General features: G+C 51.2%; 1 protein-coding gene across 1 annotated transcript; it reads right to left on the bottom strand.

Annotated features, from left to right (window-relative positions):
* Positions 1-1,254: 1,254 nt before the first annotated feature.
* Positions 1,255-11,104, bottom strand: KCNE1 (potassium voltage-gated channel subfamily E regulatory subunit 1). Its single transcript, XM_045501449.1, is given in 3 exon segments — positions 1,255-1,864; positions 1,867-2,203; positions 10,974-11,104. Coding segments are annotated over 2 exon segments (387 nt in total). The 5' UTR covers positions 2,153-2,203; positions 10,974-11,104; the 3' UTR covers positions 1,255-1,763.
* Positions 11,105-20,572: the final 9,468 nt, after the last annotated feature.

Here is a 20,572-nt window from a genome sequence, read left to right as displayed (position 1 = left end):
GGGGGAAAAGGCACTGCCGGAGTTCCCGTGGCTGCCCTGAAAGAGCCCAAATGAAACCGAACAAACTCCTGGTCCCACAGGTCTGGAGGCCAGAAGTCTGAAATCATGGTGCATGTGGGGCCAAGCTTCCATGAAACCAGTAGGGGAGAGCCCCTCCTGGCCTCTCCCAGTCTGGTGTTGGCCGTCAATCCCCGGCGCTCCTTGGCTCCCCGCTGACAGTCTCTGCCTGTCTTGACGAGGCTTCTCCCCATGTGGCCGTGACCTAATTGCCCACATCTTCTAACAACATCAGTCATATCGGATGTCGGCCCACCGCAGGGACCTCATCTTAACCTGGTGGCATCTGCAAAGACCCTATTTCCAAGTCAGGTCACATTCACAGGTACCAGGGTTAGGATTTGAACACGTCTTTTGGGGGGGGCGGGGACACAATTCAACCTTGACACAAGACCCCGCCGCCTTGACCCCAGGTGCTGCCACTTGCCCAAGCCCACGCCTTCTCCTGGGTTCTGGGGTTGGCGGATGCGTCTCTCCCTCCGGCCGTGATAACTGAGCACCTTCCCCTTGGTACACATTCGGAAGCGGAAATTTTTTCTCCGGCATCTCAGTCCTGGAGGACGTGAGCTCCTCTGAGATGGGGATAGGAGAGTAGGAAGTGTCCGCGTTGGGGGAGGGGGAGAGCTTCTCTGTGTGTACGTGTGTGCCTCCGTGGGTGTGAGTGTGTGTGTGTGTTTGGGGGGGTATGTGTGAAGGGTGGGGGTAAGGGAGGTGCAGGAGGAGGAAGGAGGAGGAGGCCAGAGCCTCCCTGGTGAAGGCAGAGGTGATAAGGGCAGAGTGGTTTTGTCCTAACAAGGGCAGGCGGCCAGCTTGTGACAAATACGGGAATATTACGCCTTTGGTCTCAGCCCCATAAAATAGGATATTAGTTAGGATATTGACTCTGTTACTTTAACAGGAACCCAAATAGCAGTGGCCCAAGGAAGGCCAGAGTTAGTTTCTCTTTCCTATAATGACTGAGCTGGCGGTGGGTGACCAGGAAAGTAGAGAGACACTGCCCCATGACGTTGCCCAGCGACCCAGACTCTTACTGCTCTGTCACCTGCGAGGATGCTGTCCTTTTCTTTAAAAAAAAAATTTTTTTTTTTAATGCTTATTTTAGAGAGAGAGACAGACAGAGTGAGCAGGGGAGGAGCAGAGAGGGAGGGAGACACAGTATCCGAAGCAGGTTCCAGGCTCTGAGCTGTCGGCACAGAGCCCGACGCGGGGCTTGAACCAGCGAACGGTGAGATCGTGAGCTGAGCTGAAGCTGGATGCTTAACCGACTGAGCCACCCAGGCGCCCAACGGTGTCCTTCTGGACAGAGTCAAAGCTGGCTCACTACGTCTTCCACGTCCCAGCCACTGGGAAGAGGGGGAGGGGAGTGCACGACACACCCCTTCCTTTTCTAGAACCGCTCCCACTTCTACTGGCCAGAACTTCATCCCGTGACCTTGCTCGCTGCAAGGGAGTCTGGGAAGCATCTCAGAGGCCATGATCTTAGGGATTCTGCTAAAACTAACAAGGCAGGGTCAGGCACTGGGGAAGAGCTGGAGGTCCCCTACAGAAGGAATGTGATTTTAGAGAAATGGTGTTACGAATCCACCCTTTACAACAGCAAAAAAAAAAACCCCAATTACATCCTTCCGATAAAGAATATAAAAGGTACATGATTAGAAAGATCAGATTGTCAAATGGGATCTGTCCCGTTTTAGCCAACTGCGGGGTCATGACAGAGGTTTTATCTCGGGAAGGTGTGCGTTGGGCCGCTCTACGGCCAGCTGGTTTTCAATGACGTAACATGCCTTGTAGCTCTCCAGAACCCGGCCTGGAGGTACGCCTTGTCCTTCTCCTGCCAGGTGTCGGACTCGATGTACACGTTGAACGGGTCGTGGGAGTGCTCCAGCTTCTTGGAGCGGATGTAACTCAGCATGATGCCCAGGGTGAAGAAGCCGAAGAAGCCGAGCACCATGAGGATATAGAGTGCCTCCAGCTGGCTGTCGTCACCGCCAGGCGACCTGCGGGCCAGGCCTGACGTGTTGCCGCCCTGGTGAGCCGTCCCCTGCCACAGCGCGTTCAGAAAGGGCGTCGTGGCCGTGGTGTTGGACAGAATCATGCTGGGCTTCGAGTTTCCACTGCGGGAGCTCCGACTTCCCGAGAAAACTTTCTAAGAGAAAAGTGCAGTGTGAAATCAGCAAGCATGTGCCGGCCCAAACCCACACACGCGCGCACGGTTTTCGAAATCTCAGGGGAGACGGGCGCCCCAGTGTACCCCTCAGGCCATGGCATGTGCCTCCTTGAATCTGCACACACCCCTCTCTTGCTTGATCAGTTGGTCACTTGATTCCGTCTTATTTCCACTCACCACCCCCACCCCCCTCCGAGGCGACCACTGGGGGGGGGTTCCTCCACTCTACACGTTACGTAGTATGTGTGTATTTGAGGTTATGTGCTGTGGACCGAATTGTGTCTCCCAGTTCACGTGTGGAAGCCCTAACCCCCAACCGTGACTGCACCAGGCGACGGGGTCTGCAGGAGGTAATCAAGGTTAAATGAGGTCATACGGGTGGGGCCCTAACCTGATAGGACTATAGCCTTATAATAAGAGAGAGAAATCTCTCTCGAACCACGTGAGGACCCTAGGAGAAGGCAGCTGGCTACAAGCTAGGAAGAGAGCTCACACAAGGAACCAAGCCCTTCCGGAACCTCGATCTTGGACTTACAGCCTCCCAAGCTGTCAGAAAATGTGTGTCTGCAGTTTCAGCCCCCCGTCTGTGGGATTTTGTTACGGCATCCCCGGCCGAAGACATACAGACGTGCTGTTGGGGTACACAGCTGCCCCTGCTTCCTCCTCCTCTCCCCACCGTGACTTTATGGCCACTCAGGTGGTGAGGCGTGTCTGCACTCCTTTACTTCCGACGGTTGCACGGTACCCATGGCCCACACCTACTTCTTTTCTCTGCCTGCTCCCCCAGAACTGGATGCTGCTGTGGCCTCTAACTGCATAAGCAAAGGGGAAACAAACAAATACCCTTGTCCTCCTATGGACCTGGAAGAAGCCCACATTTCGTATATCTGGTGCCTGGTGGTTCGTGCTAGTCAGACTGCTGTGCTCTCAGACGTCCTAGGAGGGTAACGGGCAAGGGGTGGTCTGTTCCAGCATGGAACAGGATGTGGATGGAAAGCCTGACCTAGAACTCCCCTCTTGGGGGCCAGCGTTCCACCCTGTGCTGTGTTTGCCCCCTCCCTGCCCGCTGCCCTCTGCCGAGTGACTGGCACCGGCCACGCAGAAAGGGACAGTCTCCCCATCATTTTAATCTGGATGTCACTATCCCCGCAAACCTGTGTAACAGGCCTGGGGCTTGTGAAAGCTTTTGCCAAGTAGCTCTGGGATTCTGTCGGGGGGTTCACGCGTTCCGACACCGCACCTTACGGTCACTGGTAAACTGAACGGGTTTCATTCGTACACAGTTTCTGGTCAGAAACACTGTGGAAAGAGAAGTTCCAAAGTACAAGGTGGGGGACGGGGGTGGGGGGCTCCGCCTCTCCCACCTACGATGGGGACTGCGATATCACATATCATCTTGCTTAGGACACTGGTCAACCTAGAGCTCCTTTTTAGGATTGGCTTAATTTCCAAACTTCTGAGCCCGGCCCTAGGGGACGATGCCTCACCTAGAGGCATCTAGGCCCCTCTCCCTCCACCGATGCCTGGCCTGTTGGTGTGCCCCAGAATTCTTTAGTTGGCCCTCCTTTCTTCTCACTCTGCCCGCCCCCTGTGTGGTTACACCTGCCCCTTCTGGTTCACCTGCGTGGCCATGACCCCAGCTGCCCTTCTGGGCGCCAGAGCTGGGTGTCCAATGACCTGCCATCCCCACGGCCCTCCACCTCCCTCATGCCTCCTGCTCCGTGCCTCAGTGAGCTGAGTGGCCGTGTACCCACCCCAGAACCTGTCGTTCCGGCTCAAAGGCCCCCCTGAGCTCCTTCCGACCTTCGGGGCAAAACACTCCATTTTCAGCATATAGAGCCCAAATGCGAGGGCTCCTGCCCCCTTCTCTTGCTCCGCTGTTGTCTCTTGCCCAGACCCCATGCTCTGGCCAAGCCCTGTACACATCATCACCTCTTTGGACATCTCCAGCCTAGGCATCCTCCTTCTTGGCCCATGAAGCTCCGAAGTGATGCCTGGTCATGCTTCTTAGTCAAGCTCAACCTTCTCTGATGCATGCCATGCCCTTGAAGCCTGTGTGCTCCCTGCTGATTGACCCATGGTCATCATCTCTGTCCCCCACCTTGTCCCCTGCAGCCTCCTGGCCTGGTGCCTGGCACACAGCAGCTTGGGAGCTGTCCATGAACTTCTTAATACCTCTTGACACGTGGGCCCTGATTCTTCACAACCGTAACCTGCGTATCTAATTAACGAATGCCCCTGAGCTGCCTTCAGACGGTTAGCTAAGTCCCTTTGGTCCCATGGGCTCAAGGAGCATGAGTGCCGGAGGAGAAAGTGATCAGACGTTGGAATTACGCCTCCACTCCGGGTTTGGATTCTGGCCCTGCTGCTATCTGGCCACACGACCCTGGCCAGGTTCCTTAGGCCTGCTCCGTCTTTTTCCCTTTGGGACCAGGGAGAAACATCATTGACATTTGCAGCTGTGGGATCACTAACCCAGTAAGTAGAGGGGCACACAGCCGTGTGCGCTCAGGGTCCCGGGTGTGAGTGCCTTGGTTTTTTCCTGCTCATTCAGAAATAGCAGCCCAGGGATTTGGAGGTTGGGGGTTTTAGGTCTGGCTCTTCTATGGCCGACCATGGTGGCTCCCTTTACTTTGTGGAGAAGACGCTCATGAATAAGGCACAAATGTGTTTATGGGCTCTCCTGACACCTCTGGGGCTTTTGAGTCTGTGCCCTGAGATCTGGGAGGGGGTAAGCAGGCTCCAGAGACTCCCAGCCTCTGATTCTTATCCCAAGCCAGCATTTCCCCTCATTCTAGCCACGGCAGGAGACAGGAATCATTTGGTAACATTTTTTTTTTTTCTTCGAAGCTTAGACCCAGAGCTGCTGGTCTGCCAAAAATCACTCAAGACAAGAGGCTCTGGGCAGCTAAGATTTCCAAACAAGATGTCCAACATTTTCTTTTTAAATGACCTCAAACCACTTATGAATGCATAGAACCCTGCCCCGGGAAGGTACACAGGCCTGGAGCTGATAATGCAATTTTTTTTTTCTAAAAACACGGAATGACCACAGTTGGCAAGGAATCCCGCTGCTAATTACTGTTAGAGCATCCCTACTGCGAGATTGGAATCATGGTAGACAGCCGGCAGAAGTTAAGTGGTTTAGAACTCACAGATCCACACAGCAAGTCAACCTCAGAGCAACTTTTGGAACTAATTCATATGGGTGGGATTATGGAGAAGACCTATTGCTTAAAACCAGACGGACTTTTCCGTGGCTGGAGAAAGCAACAGAAACAACTGCTTGGAAAGCCCACCAGGCCTTACTCCAAAGTAGGGGTGCTCAAACTTTAACATGCTTTAGAATCACCTTCTTGGGGTGCCTGGGTGGCTCAGTCAGTTGAGTGTCCGACTTCGGCTCAGGTCATGATCTCACAGTTCGTGAGTTTGAGCCCCACATCAGGCTCTGCGCTGACAGCTCAGCCCTCTTTGGATCCTCTGTCTTCCTCTCTCTGTCCCTCCCCCACTTGTGCACACACTCTCTCTCTCTCTCAAAAATAAAATAAACATTTAAAAGATGTTAAAAAAAAAAAAATCACCTGAAAATGCAGAGTGCTGGGCTCCACTCCCAGAGTTTCTGAATCCAGAAGGGTGGGGGTGGAGCCTGAGAATTCGCATTTCCAAATTCACAGGTGCTGCTGATGCTGCTGGTCTGGGGACTCCCCCTCCCCCCCACTTGGTAACCTATTGGAATCACCTGGAGAGCTTTAAAAAAAAAAATACTGATGGACACCCCCGCCCCCTCCAAAGACTGTGATGTCCTTATTTGTGCTTCCTTTCTGGCATCAGGGCTTTTAAAAACTTCCTAGGTGATCCTAATTTGTAGCCAAGCATGAGACCCACTGGGCTATGGGACCTTAGGAAATTGACCAATCATTTGTACTGCAAGGTGCCAGGAAGAGTTTTATAAGACGAGAAACCATGAGGGGCGCCTGGGTGGCGCAGTCGGTTAAGCGTCCGACTTCAGCCAGGTCACGATCTCACGGTCCGTGAGTTCGAGCCCCGCGTCGGGCTCTGGGCTGATCGCTCAGAGCCTGGAGCCTGCTTCCGATTCTGTGTCTCCCTCTCTCTCTGCCCCTCCCCCGTTCATGCTCTGTCTCTCTCTGTCCCAAAAATAAAAATAAACGTTGAAAAAAAAAAAAAAAAAGAAGAGAAACCATGATTTCATACAATAATTTTCAAATCCCATTTGGTTTTTAAATTCTCTTTTTTTTTTTTTTTTGGTCTCCTATGTCCCTGATGTAATGTGAACAGAAGTTGCAGAGAGAAATTCTCAAGCCTTCCCTTTACCCCAGCTGCCTCCCACCTGACTCACACTGGCACCTTCAATTATGCTGAGCCTGTCGGAGCCTTGTGCCAGGCCAGGAAAGTCAAGTTCATTAACTGCCTTTCAAATAATGACTCTGAATTTTTAAAGGGAAATCTTTTTCTTACTTTACACGTAATTTAATGTATTGCTTTTGCAAAATGCCCTCGGTGCCCCCAAGGCCTGCATGCTGGGTCACGCGGCGTTCTGTGTAATGAGTCTCAAAATGAGTTTGGCAATGTCCTCTTCATAGTCAGCATGGTGTAAATGAACTCAATCTGCATGTCAGCTGGGGGTTTATGTCCCATTCTCCAAGTTCACTTCTATTATCGTGCCAAAGCACTGCCCAGTGGCCACTGTTTCACGTTACTGGACTCAAATGGATTTGAAGAACTAAGCCAGCAATCTTAACTCACAGGGAACGAGGCTCCATAGAGTTCAACTGACCTGCCCAAGGTCACGTCTCTTATCAAAAATGCATCTAAAATTTAATCTCGTGGCCCTGAACTCACATTTTATTAGTACAGAAAAAGGAGTTCTCAGGACTTTGCAGAGAACAGATAGATTCTGTATTTAAGGTCAAAGGAGCTGAGGACTTGGGCACTTTTATCAGGTAAAACCAGGACTACCCAAATGAGGACAGGCTCGTGACCTAAATATGCCATCAGGACACCCCCTCCCCTCCTGGGGTGAACCACAGCTGTTTGTAGCTTGCACAGTCTCAAGGGGGCTGGGGGAGGGGGCAGAAGCAGCAGGAACCAGGGAGGTCCAATTCCAAACACAGCCAGTTTTATGCCCAGCCCATGCTGGACATTCTCCCCCATTCTCTTTTTATTTATTTTTTTAAGTTTATTTATTTTGAGAGAGAGAGAGAGAGAAAGAGAGAGCACTAGTGGGTGAGGGGCAGTGAGAGAGGATCCCAAGCAGGTTCTGTGCGGTCAGCACAGAGTCAGACATGAGGCTCGAACTCACGATCTGAGCTGAAATCACCAGTTAGATGCTTAACCGACTAAGCCACCCAAGCGCCCCCACGCTGGACATTCTCGAATTGGCCTTCCTGGGCCCAGAAAGAGGGGGTTTCTAGAAGCGTCTGCCTCAGCCTGGGTTTGAGCATCCTCATGCAGCAGGGACACCGCTCCCAATCAAGGTTAGTGCATTTTTTTCTTCTTCAAAGTTTAGACCCAGAGCTGCTGATCTGCTGGAAATCACTCAGGATACGGGGTTCTGGGCAGCTGAGCTGAGCTAAAAGCTGCCAGTAGAGCCCAACTGGGTCTCCACGAGCCTGGGATCCTGGGAGACTCCCAGCTGCACCCAGAGGAGACGGGGGCAGTGAGTGACGTCACGCCGGCCTGGAGCATATCACCCCTTTTGCATTTCCCTCACAGGTCCTGCCTATGTCGCCCGGCTGCACTGATAACACAGCCAGGAAGCTTTCAGAACAGATTTCCTAGCATTGCCACATTTCATTCTCTCTTAAGCGTTTACTGAGCAACCAAGGCTTCTGTGGCCGACTCCGGCCACACTTGCTGAGAGGGAGAGATGCTGGGGGGAGTAGGGAGTGTCTGAGTGAGAGCTCGAAGATCTGAGTTCCAGCCCTGACTCAGTCCTAGATAAAACACAGGGTTCCCCCGGGCCCTTACTTTACTTATGGGGGTAGAGCAAGGATAACATTCCTATGGTCTTCACAGCATTCCTTCAGCATTTCCTCAAAGAGCATCCAGTCTTGAAATCCTCACTGGCCTTCGCTTGCATCAGGAAGCAGAATGAGGGTAAAACTAATTTTGGTGCATATGATCTTACTGATTCCAGAACTCGCAAGCATGTTTTCCCTGGAAGCAACTATCAATTATTTTCATCTTTATCTCAACACTGTGTCCAAATTCCGGAGATATATTTATCCCTGAGCAGAAAAGAAGCCAACAGGGGCCCCCAGACCCTTCCAGGATGGGAATATGAACTAGTGAGCTGGTGAGAGGGACCCAGCCCAACATAATATGGGGAAAGGGACGAGCATTTCGGTGTGGAGAATGGACGGTAGGAGTCCCAGACTCTGGAGGGCTGCGGAAGTCAGAAGCAAGGCAGGTGGATTATCACCTTCAGCAAATTAAAAAAAAAAAAAAAATCAGGAGCCTCAGTATTCTTATCCGAAAACTGGACATAATGGAATTTCCCCTGACTCCACCACAGGATTCTGTGAGATATGGAACAAACCCACAACTTTCCTACCTCTAACTTCTGCTGCTGTCTCGGCAAGAGATCCGTGACCGCCATATTTCCTTGTCAAAATTCTACTGGCCCTCCAAATGCCTCCTCCTATGCCAACCTGGGTGTCAACACCCCATTCAGATGTCCCCTCCTTGAACCACATGGCGCCTTGTCTATATGACTCATATTCTAATTGGTATTGTAGCAATTTGTACATTTGTCTGGGCATTTCCTTCCAGAAGCTCAGGAAGGTCAGAGACTATCTTGCTCACCTTGTCCCCACTCCAGCACCCAGAATGGCTCAATAAGAGATTGCTGGATTAAATATGAATGCAAAGTATTAGGTTCGTTACAACTACAACGTGATTGCGAGTGCAAATAACCAACAGGGAATAATACACTCTTGAAAGAAATTGGGTGGGTAGCCAAATGAAAACCTCTTTCAATAGAGCATGTTTTTTTCAGTATGTTTTTATATAATAAAATGTAAGCTATTTTTATTTATATTTATATCATTAGTATTATTTATTTTGTATATTAAAATTTATACTACTAACATAGCTACATGTCTACACGTCTACAACCTGCCTTACTCCTAAAAAAGTTTAAGGCAGTCAGTAATTGTTGACAGTGTGGCAGAATTTTTATCCCTCCCCCCCCCCCACTCCTGGTAACCCTTTACCGTGTTTTCCTCCTCTTTTTTTCCATAATACTTAAAACCTGCTAATACAACATCATTTTCTTATTTATTATGTCCATTGCTTGTTGTTTGTCTTCTCCGCCAAAGCCTACGCATTGGACAAGGGCGTTTGCGCGTGATCTTCCTCACGTATCTCAAGGACTAGAACAGTACCTGGCATATGGTAGGAGCAGAATAAATATTCATAGGACGCAGGCATGCATGCATGAATGCATGAATGAATACATGTTCCACTCAACTACCAGAAAGCCCTGAGCCACCAGCTCTACCTTCAGAGACTTAAGATGAGAAGACTGAGTCCCTCTGATGTCCTCACGATGTACTTTATTTTCAAAACAATCCACTTGCTAAGAGCCTGTCAAAAGCGAGACATCCCGGGGCCATTCTCGAAAGGTAGATTGCCTTCCTTGGACCCATCCTTAGCTCACCTCTGGCGAGTATAGGAAATAGATTACAGAAAGCAGGTTTTTTGCCACCTCCTTAGATACCCACAGATCAGAGTCAAGGTGCTTTCTGGCAACTCAGCACATATGAACTTAAACAATTGTGTGACCACAGCAAAGTTCCCCACCAGCCTGAACATAAATGGCCCTGGTGGCTACTGGCCAGAACCTTCATTAATGGAACCAGAAGCTCCTTCTTAACCTAAATGTGGACTCGAAATAAACAGCTTACATATAGCAGTTTAAAAAATCCAGGTGGGAGGGGGCACTTGGGTGGCTCAGTCAGTTAAGCATCCAACTTCAGCTCAGGTCGTGATCTCACCCTTGGAGAGTTCGAGCCCCGCTTCGGGCTCTGTGCTGACAGCTCAGAGCCTAGAGCCTGCTTGGGATTCTGTGTCTCCCTTGCTCCCTCCCCAATTTACAATCTCTCTCTCTCTCTCTTTCTCAAAATAAGTAAACATTAATTTTTTTTTTTTTAATCCGGGGGGGGACAATGTAACAGACGATAGATCCAAGACACCACCGCAGGCAGCTTGCTTCCAGAAGTTCCACATTTTCCCCAATTACTACAATCAAGATCAGATACCAACAATGATTGCCCCATGCCTTTTCCCCAGGAGAGGCCAAGGCCCAAGACCCTTCCTGGTCAAAAAAATTCTAACGTTCCCTCCGAGGCTGGGTGTATTTGTAAGTATTGCCCGAGCTGGATGGAGGTCTTCGAAAGAGTGGGGACTGGGATCTTGGGCGGCTTTAGTTCTCTTTGGATGCTTTTAGGCATTTGCCGGGTTTTCTACAAGAGTGGCTGAGATTTCATAAAAACGGGGAAGTGTGGTCGTTAGTGGCGGGTGAGATCGTTTTCTGTGCGTGCGCCTCTAAGTGAAGCCGGCAGAGCGGAGAGCGGAGAGGGGGGCGCGGGCCGCGCGCCGCAGTACGCGGGTCGCGGCGCCTCCTGCCCTGCGGCTGAGACCGGGGCCCTGGAGCCCCCGTCCGGGTCGCCCGATTGCGGCGCCGGCGCGCGGGGCGAGGAGCCGGGAGGCGGGAGAGTGGACTTACCGGGTCTGGCGCGTCCAGGCGGCCGGGTGCGCAGCGGGTCCGCCGGCCGCGCGCAGGACACCGACAGCCGAGCCCGAGGCGGCGCCCTCCGGGGCAAGTGCACCGCGCTGGCGGGCGGGGCCTCCCGGAGCCGGCGGGCGCCCCGCCCCGTGCCCGCGCGTCCCCGCCCCGGCCCCCGGCCGACCCCAGGCCAGATCCCGGCCCCCTCGGCCCTCCGCAGCCTGCGATCCCCTTGGATGGCGCCGGTGGGCTCAGCGCCGGCAGAAGGTCGCTATTACTACAATTGCCAGCCGGCCAGCCAGCTCTACCTTCCTGCAGGAATTTGAGGTTGGCAGGCGAGAAGGGGCTAAGGCCAAGAGAAGGGCATTCCGGGAGTCCAACCCCCCCCAACCCACCCCCACCCCCACCGCCGCCACCACCCTGGGCCCAGCGCCACATCCCTTCCAACAGCTCCAAACAGTAACTTAAAGACGCTCCAAGCCCCGCAGACTCCTTTTCACCGCATCCCGCACCCCAGCTGTGGCCGCGCATCTCTTCGGCAGATGTATCGAGCACCTACTGACCGGGTATCCAGCCCCGAGCTGGAGGGGCAGCTGTGGAGCAGACAGGTGCGGTCCCCGCCCGCGGGAGTCGGTCGCCGAAGCCACCCACGCACGCTTTGGCGCTGGCTCTCCAAAGTCCTGGGGGCGGTGGGACCGGCCACGTGGGGCAAACCGCACACCCGCCGAGTGACCTGCCAGCAACTTCCCAGCAGCTGCTCAGGTTTGGGAGGCGAGAATGAGACTGGGCTATTCCCAGTCCTGCTAGAGCTCTGGGTCGGGGCGGGTAAGGTCCTGGCTCAAGGTCTGCAGGCAGGTAACAGAGAAAGAAGGTTCCTGACCTAGAGCCAGAAGACGCCCCCTCTGCTTGGTCTGCCTCTTTCCCTCTCCTTCTTAGGCCTTGGCCCACGTCCTCTCCCGGGGAGGAAGCTCTGGGAAGGGTCCACCCCATGTGACAGACACTCCAGGGCTCAGCTCAGCTGGCCAAGGCCGAGCAGGCACCTCCAGGCTCCAGGGGCACCAGTACGAACCCTCATCAGACACTCTGGAAAGCCCTAAAATGTCCTTAGCCTCGATGTGTAATTGTACTGTGGAAATCTGTTCTGTGGGGAGGGATAATGGATGAAGCTTAGAAAAGCTTTATGCATAGAAAGGTTCTTTGAGTTTTACTTGCAGTAACTAGAATCTGAAGGTCTCAAAATATAAAAGTGGTTAAAGATGGGGCGCCTGGGTGGCTCAGTCGGTTAGTGGGATTTCGGCCCAGGCCATGATCTCGTGATCTGTGAATTAAAGGGCTCAGTGCTGACAGCTCAGAGCCTGGAGTCTGCTTCAGATTCTGTGTCTCCCTCTCTCTCTGCCCCTTCCCTGCTCACACTCCTGTCTCTCTCTCAAAAATGAATAAATGTTAAATTTTTTTTTTTTAAAGTGGTTAAAGGGGCGCCTGGGTGGCTCGGTCAGTTGAGCGCTGGACTTCGGGTCAGATCACGATCTCACCCTTCGTGAGTTCGAGCCCTGCACAGGGCCCTGTGCTGACAGCTCAGAGCCTGGAGCCTGCTTCCTGATTCTGTGTCTCCCTCTCTCTCTGTCCCTCCCTGACTTACAATCTGTCTGTCTCTCTCTCTCGAAATAAGTAAACATTGAAAAAAAATTTTTTTAATAAAATAATAAAAAAAGTGGCTATGGGATGGCACCTATGGGTATTATTCTCCATACCGGAATGTTACATGCGGTCATCAAGGCAATGTTTACAAACAGTTGGTAACAACATGAGGGATCTTTCTATTGTAATGTTAAATGAGAAATAATGAGGCTCTAAATTGCACGCACAGGATGCTATGTGTTATTTGAAGGCTGAAAAAACACACCACAATGTCCATATTGTCTGTAAATGGTGAGCTTATGTAGGATCTACTTTCTTTTATTTATTTATTTATTTATTTATTTATTTATTTATTTTTTGGGACAGAGAGAGACAGAGCATGAACGGGGGAGGGGCAGAGAGAGAGGGAGACACAGAATCGGAAGCAGGCTCCAGGCTCTGAGCCATCAGCCCAGAGCCCGATGCGGGGCTCGAACTCACGGACCGCGAGATCGTGACCTGGCTGAAGTCGGACGCTTAACCGACTGCGCCACCCAGGCGCCCCTAGGATCTATTTTCTTATTTACACTATTCTGTGTTTTCCTTTGGGGGGGCAGTAACTCTTTATTCTTTAATATTTAGGGGAAAAAATACATGCACTGTATCTGGAAAGTCCCTAGGTTCACCCTGCTCAAGGTCAGGCTGTATGCAGGTGGTCTTTTTTTGCCCACCTGTCCAAAAAGGGACTCCACTAGGGGGGAAATGGGTTATGGGTCGAAGCAAAAATGTTTATCTGCCAAATTTATGTAGAGCCCCTTCAGTGTCAACTCACGGGCCAGGTAACTGTGCGTGGCGTGCCCCCCACCAGCCGTGACGTTACTATCTCCCCGGACGGTGGGACAATGCCTGCCGCCTGTCACCCCGTTATTGTGGAGACACTGTATGGCAGCGTTTGCAAAAGGTGATACGTATGGGAGTGGCGGTCTTCATACCTCTCTTCCTGGTTCTACCCGAACCACATGTGATGGATTGTTGGATCATGACGATACTGTTTTTGTCACTTATTTTTAATGATGCATTATGATTACAGATGAGAAAGATGGCACTCTGTGACTTGAAATGGTTTCTTCTTTTCTCTTTCTCTTCCCTCTTTTGCCCTCTTAGTCTCACCTTTGCCCAAGGAGCAGGTGTGACTGAACTTAAAATAACCATAACAATAGAGCTACAGCCCATCAAGCCCTTGGGTCATTTCTCCCTCTCTTCTCTTTCTCTCTCTGGCTCCCCCACCTTCTGTGCTCTTCTTGGTCCCTTCGTTGGGAACTGGGTCTTGGGAAAGGGGTGGCAAACGTAGCCCCCTTCTCTTCTGAGTGGGTTTATCTTCCTCTTCTGTGAGTTCCCACCTCGATGCAGGTGGCATCGGAAGTCAGAGCTCCGGCCACTTTTCATTCTCTTTTTTTAGGGAAATCTCCTATCTTAATTTGCAATGTGGATGTCGTGCTTCTGTTTCTAACCTTGCTCTGGGGAGGGAAAGGCTCTGCCCTCCGAAGGGACTGATCTTCAGTGTAACCCACCCGGGGTGTTTCATGGACCGTGGACCAAGATCGGTGGACAGTTCCTTGCTGTTCCCTCCGGCTGCCCTCCGGTCGGCGTCCAGATGCCCCTGGATTAGCCTGAGGACATGCCCTGCCCCGTGACCCCTCCTTCTTCTTGCCTGTCCTCCCCTCTCCCCCATGACTTTACCATCCCACGGGAAACTCTCATTTCTCAGTGAGAAACACAGCTGTAAGGCAAACAACCTTTCTTGAGTAACAACAGAGCATATCCTGGGCGCAGTCACATGCTCCGTTACGACATTTGCCACGGGAAGGACAAAGAGGAGGAAGGACACGGAAGTCCTCATTCTGCCCTGCTGGTGACAGATGAGGAGGTGTCGAGTGATGGAAGAGAGGCTCACCCCGCCTGCCCTCTGGGGCGCCGCCCCCCACCGCCCTCCGCAGCTCCGTCGGCACCGCACGCAGGTGGCCTGGCACACGTGTCTGTGTCTTCTCTGACGGCCACACAGCGCCCTCATCCCTTCTGCCTCGTTTCCTCGGCCAGAATCTCCCCATCTGATCCACTTGGTTGTAGGAGGCCTGCCTCAGTTTCCTCCCAGGGCTCCTCTTTGGCTGGGCGTCCTGCACACAAGGGGCATCCTTCCCAAATGCTGAGGTCTCCTGGCATTCTCCTAAACCCTCCTAGAGGATTGCTGAAAAGAAACCCCCCTCAAGCTGTGTATAAGCCATTCCAGCTCCATGAGCTCGCTTCCCACTGCTCTGCCGCACCCCCCCCCCAAGCTTCCAGACCAGCAAACGAGGCACCTCCATTCTCTGCGCACAGCCCGCCTTTCCCGCCTCCAGGTGGATGATCGTCCTCCAACGTGGGCCCAGGACATCTTTAAACCCCAGATCTCCAGCAAAGGTCTAGGCCAAGGGGCCAGGCGTCAGCTCTGTGCCTCCTGGCATAGGGTCAATTTGTTTGCTTAGGCTTTGAGTTTGTTTCCAAGATTAAAAAATCGAGATCTCTCCTACTAAACACTGAGATGTCTGGCTTCCTCTATACAACTCAATAGATCTTAGAAACTTTATGCTCGCCTTTGGCAGGGCGACAAGTGACAGGAGCGTCATTTTGCACAAAAATACACTCTAGAGAATTTGCCACATGCCCTACCATTGCACAATCAGCAGGACCCACTGACTCTGCCTGTCTGTAGGGATTGCGTCTGTCGCCCCTGTTCTAGGCCTTTCCCTTCCGGGATAAAGCCCCCTCACCTGGCCGTTCCTTCCCTTTGCATTCCTGGGAACTCAGGTCCTCACTTGCTTTGGCCTTGCTAATTTGTTGTGTGGCAGGTGCCAAGTTGGAGACGGAGGTTTTGCTTATCCTTTTAGAGCAGCGCTTCCTAATTTTTCAGGAATCTTCTCGGGAATCTATGGCTTTCCTCCCATCCTTCCAAATGCACGCATGTGCAACACTTTGCCTACAGCTCAGGAGACTTAGGGCCCCCTGGTGTGGTAGGTTCGCGGCTGCCGTATGAGGAGCCACAGGGCAAGGACTCTCTTTCCCGTGGATCAAACTCGACTCCGTGGTACTGATTCCGTGGGTCTCCCCTGTATGCCGAGTGTGGCTGGACTGCTGGACAGCAAGACTGTCCACAAAAACAGTCATTTCAGCTGCCTCTGCTCAGGTCCTGGGAGCATCAGTCCTCATTCTTGGCATCCCGGAGTCACCTAAGGAAGATGATGTACCAGTTACAGACCCGCCAACTCAGGCCTCACAGCTGCCCTTGCCTTTCCCAGCCTTCACCTTGCTATGAAAAGAGCACAGATCCAATTAAGAAAGCTTTTCTAAAAGAAATAACAGCGTGGGTCACCCCCCCACCCCCCCCCCCCACCCCCTTTCTGTCCCGGAATAACGATATGCTGATAGGAACATGGATAAATTAATTACACTCTGGAATGCTATTCATTGCTAGGAAAGAACACTGAATCTACACATAAGGCGCTTGACATTTGAATACAAACATTGCCCTTATGAGGTTTCTTTTAAAACCCTATTGATCCAGTTTACGCAGGATTTATAGGTATAATCCTTTTAAACGCCGTGGCTTCAGAATCACAGAGGTGGCACTATGCCGAGTGCCAGAGTCAGCCAAAGAACAAGGCAACTGCGGGAATGAGATTAGCATCTCTTCAGTTCCTTGTATGTCTGATACTATTTTGCCGTTCCTCCAATTCCTGATTACACAGAAGCCCCGTTGTGGCCCACGTCCCTGAAAAGCAAGGACACCGGCAAGCCTGAACCGAGAACCAGCGCAGGCAGCCTTTCTGGGAATGTGTGCGAAGGTCACTTTTTAGAGATGGGACTGTCCACAGCCATTGTCGTGATTTCGGTGCTATTGCAACCAGGACCTTCTGCCTGGAAGTCCGGATTAATGCCGGAGGCCGTGAGCGGGGATTGAAGCGACAGGCGAAGAAATCAGAGGTGGTATCTATCTGGCATGACCCGGAGGAGGAGAGGAAATGTATTCAGAGGGAATCTTTAGAAAAGCAAATTCCAGGGGCGCCTCTGTGGCTCCGTCGGCTAAGCGGCCGACTTCCGCTCAGATCACGATCTCACGGTTCCCGAGTTCGAGCCCCGCGTCGGGCTCTGCGCTGACAGCGCGGAGCTTGCTTGGGATTCTCTCTCTCCCTCTCTCTGCCCCTCCCCCACTTGCACTCTCTCTCTCTCTCTCTCTCTCTCGAAATAAATAAACTTAAAAAAAAAAAGCAAATTCCAAAATACCTTCAACTGTGAAATATGTAAACAGTGAAAAGATTTTGATGACAACCTTGATCTTCGAATCCTTATTCTAAGGAATATCTAGTCTGAACTCAGACTCCCTCCCTTACCATTTGTCTCAATAAATGAATCTTCTCTTTTGATAACTGCTCAGTTTATTTATTTATTTATTTATTTGTCATGCTTATCTGCTTTTGAGAGAGAGAGAGAGAGAGAGAGAGTTGGGGAGGGGCAGAGAGAGAGGGAGACGCAGAATCCGAAGCAGGCTCCAGGCTCGGAGCTGTCAGCACCGAGCCTGACGTGGGGCTCGAACTTGTGAACCTCGAGATCGTGACCTGAGCCAAAGTCAGAAGCTCGACCCACCGAGTCACCCAGGCGCCCCAGATGACTGGTCAGTTTAATTCAGTATTTGCCGAGCTCTTCCTAGATGGGCGGGGTGGAGGACCCCCAATCAAAGGTATGTCCAACTTCATCCACCTTGCAGAGTAGAGCTGAGAGGCCACCCTGTTCTCTTCACCAGCCTCCCCCTGCCCCTCCTCAGCACACACAAAGTCTTTCTGGCAGAAGTGCGGTCTCTCCCTGCTGGGGACTGCTGTGCCAACATTGCCCTTATGTTTTATTTATTTATTTATTTATTTATTCATCTATTTTGAGAGAGAGAGAGAGCATTCAAGAGTGTGCGTGCAAGTGGGGGAGGAGCAGAGAGAGGCTCGAAGGCAGGCCCTACACTGTCAGCGTGGAGTCCATGGCGGGGTTTGAGCCCACGAACCAAGAGACCATGATCTGAGCCAAAACCAAAAGTTGGACACTTAACCAACTGAGCCACCCGGGCACCCCTGTCGTTGTTGTTTTTGAGCCCAATCAGTTCCGATAGCACACGGTGTCACCTTTGACCATGGCCCTCTGTCCCCCAAAGCTCTCAGAACTATTCTTTTCTCATTTCTGAAGCACCCACCACCCCCCGCCCCCCCCCCCCACCACCACCAAAAAACCAGCACATATCACCTTTTGCCAGGAATCGAACAAGAGTTTCCAGGCTGATCTCCTAGCCCAGGAGACCCTCTTCCTCTATCCTTGAGAGGTCCATTTTACCACGCTTCCTTTTCTAGCTCATGTGACAGTGATTGACCATCACATCCGCTCTCCTTGTCAGCTGCCCCAAAGGACAAGCTCTAGCAGCTGATTTGCCTTCAGTCCCCTGCTGTAACCAGCAAGGAACGTAACAAGTGGACGGGGATCCATGGATATTTCTTGAGGAAATAGCTGGTTACTTGTCCCTGATTTGGGGGACACCCCTTTCGGGACCAGCCGTAGACCCGACTGTATCACCCGGTGGTCCTGAGCATGACAGAATCTCCGTGAACATCTGCTGAGTCAAGTCGAATTTAATGGAATGTCAGAGTGTGGAAATTTGGACTAGAAAAGCAAGTAGGAGGGATAAGTGTGAATGGCAGTATCTAAATTAAAATCTGTGTTGTGCCAGTAGATCAGACCTTTTCTACACGGATTTTGCTCGTTTGGAAATCACAAAATGCCCAAGGTATCAGAAGCACTGACCACTGGGCAAGGGAACTGTCGATAACAAATGCCACGATTATTCAGTGTTCCATCTCCCGTGGCAGCGAGTGACCTGAGACTAAAATGAGAAAGAACTTGGAGCCCTGGGTTGGGGGGGGGGGGGGTCCTGCCTCTACAGCTAACCGGCCGATCCCTAGAGCTGAGCCGAGGCACCCGAACTCTCCCTTTCTTGTTTTGCTCATTTGCGACTCAGGTGGTAAGAAGTCTTGCTCTATTTGACTTGGCTTGGTGTGCTGAGTAAAATAGCTTCTTTCAATCCCTGTGCAACAAGGCAGGGAATTTAAAATAAGAAAGATAGGGGAGGAGTGTTCTGGACAAGACGGCTCAATGACTTCATGCTTTGATCCATCGTTCAGCTCTGAGCACAGCCATGGCAGATAAGGTACAAAAATAGAAACCTAAAAAGGGACGCCTGGCTCACAGAGGCAGTGAAAAACTGCCGGAAGCCTCTGACCCACGGGGCTCTTTGGCTAAAATCAGCAGGGGGTTTAGCTCCTCTGGGCAAACCCAACAGGCAAACGCCCAAGATGCCAGACAGGCACCAAGTTACTTGAAGTCAGCAGCTGGGTGGGAGCCCTGAAAGAAAGAAATGGTGGAAAGAAACCATTGCCTGGAGACTCAGGTTCTAGAAGAATGAGGGTCTAAGAATGCGGGGTTGGAGACCCAACCCCTCCCCCCCCACCGAAACTGAGCCTGGTCACATAGTGGCCTCAAGACTGCACGGATGTCCCCAGGATCACTACGGGACAGGACCCCCAAAGTCCCCTCATCAAATCTGGTCCAGGATGACATTCCAGAGTCAGGGTGGAAGTTATGACAACACGCTGGCCAGGGAAGGGCTGGCTGGGTGAGGGGGAGGCAGATAGAAACGAAAATAAAGTACAAAAAGAAGCCCCAAAAACCCCCAAAACCCCATTCAAAAGGAGCCTAAAAATAAGAATTCTAAAACATGTGAAAACATCTATTATTAAGGACAAGTCAAAAGTCCTTAACTCATTTTATGAAGCAGGAACACTGATACTAAACCGCTTGAGGACAGGACAAAAATGGAAAATCACCCGTCAGCATCAACCCTGAAAATGATTGCAGGGAGGCTAGGTAAAAACATTAGCAAACTGAATTCAACAAGTCTTTTTTTTTTTTATTTTTTTAAATGTTTATTGATTTTTGACAGACAGAGACAGAGTGTGAGTGGGGTAGAGGCAGAGAGAGGGAGAGAGAGACACAGAATCCGAAGCAGGCTCCAGGCTCTGAGCCGTCTGCACAGAGCCCGATGCGGGGTTTGAACCCACGAACCGCGAGATCATGACCTGAGCCGAAGTCAGAGGCTTAACCGACTGAGCCACCCAGGTGCCCCCGAATTCAGCAATTCTTAAATCAACACTATATCATAACAAAGGTAGGTTCATTCCGGGAATGCCAGGTTGGTTTAACATGGTCTAATATAAGAAAATCGATGTATAGAAGTAACATATTAGTAGTATTAATATTGACATTAATATTATGATGTCATGATTAATTTAATTTAGTTTATTTTTTAAATATTTAGTTTTGAGGGGGGGAGAGACAGACAGAGAGGGGGACAGAGAATCCCAAACAGGCTCCGTGCTGACAGCAGAGAGCCCGATGTGGAGCTTGAACTCACGCACCATGAGATCGTGACCTGAGGTGAAGTTGGACACTTAACCGACTGAGCTACCCAGGTGCCCCGTGTAAAGATTAATTTTATATTACAACTTGGCTGGGCCACACGGTGCCCAGATATTTGGTCAAACATTATTCTGGGTATTGCTGTGAGTGTGTTTTGCAATGAGATTATCATTAACATCTACAGACTGAGTAAAGCAAATTATACTCCTCAATGTGGGTGGGCCTTACCCAATCAGTGGAAGACCTGATTAGAACAAAAGTCTGACTCTCAAGTAAGAGAGAATTCTCCTGCCTGAAAGCCTTTGAAATAGGACACAGGCTCTTCCTGGTTCTACAGCAGCCTACGGCCCCTCAGACTAAAATTGGGACAGCAGCTCTGTAGATTTTCTATTTGTCAGGTGATCCAATTCCTTAAAATAAATTTTTTTGTAATCTATTGG

Source organism: Leopardus geoffroyi, chromosome C2 (assembly GCF_018350155.1).
Source record: "Leopardus geoffroyi isolate Oge1 chromosome C2, O.geoffroyi_Oge1_pat1.0, whole genome shotgun sequence".
In the NCBI taxonomy this organism is placed as follows: domain Eukaryota; kingdom Metazoa; phylum Chordata; class Mammalia; order Carnivora; family Felidae; genus Leopardus; species Leopardus geoffroyi.
Note: the sequence above shows the minus strand (reverse complement) of the source record. Positions and strands in the feature narration are given on the sequence as shown.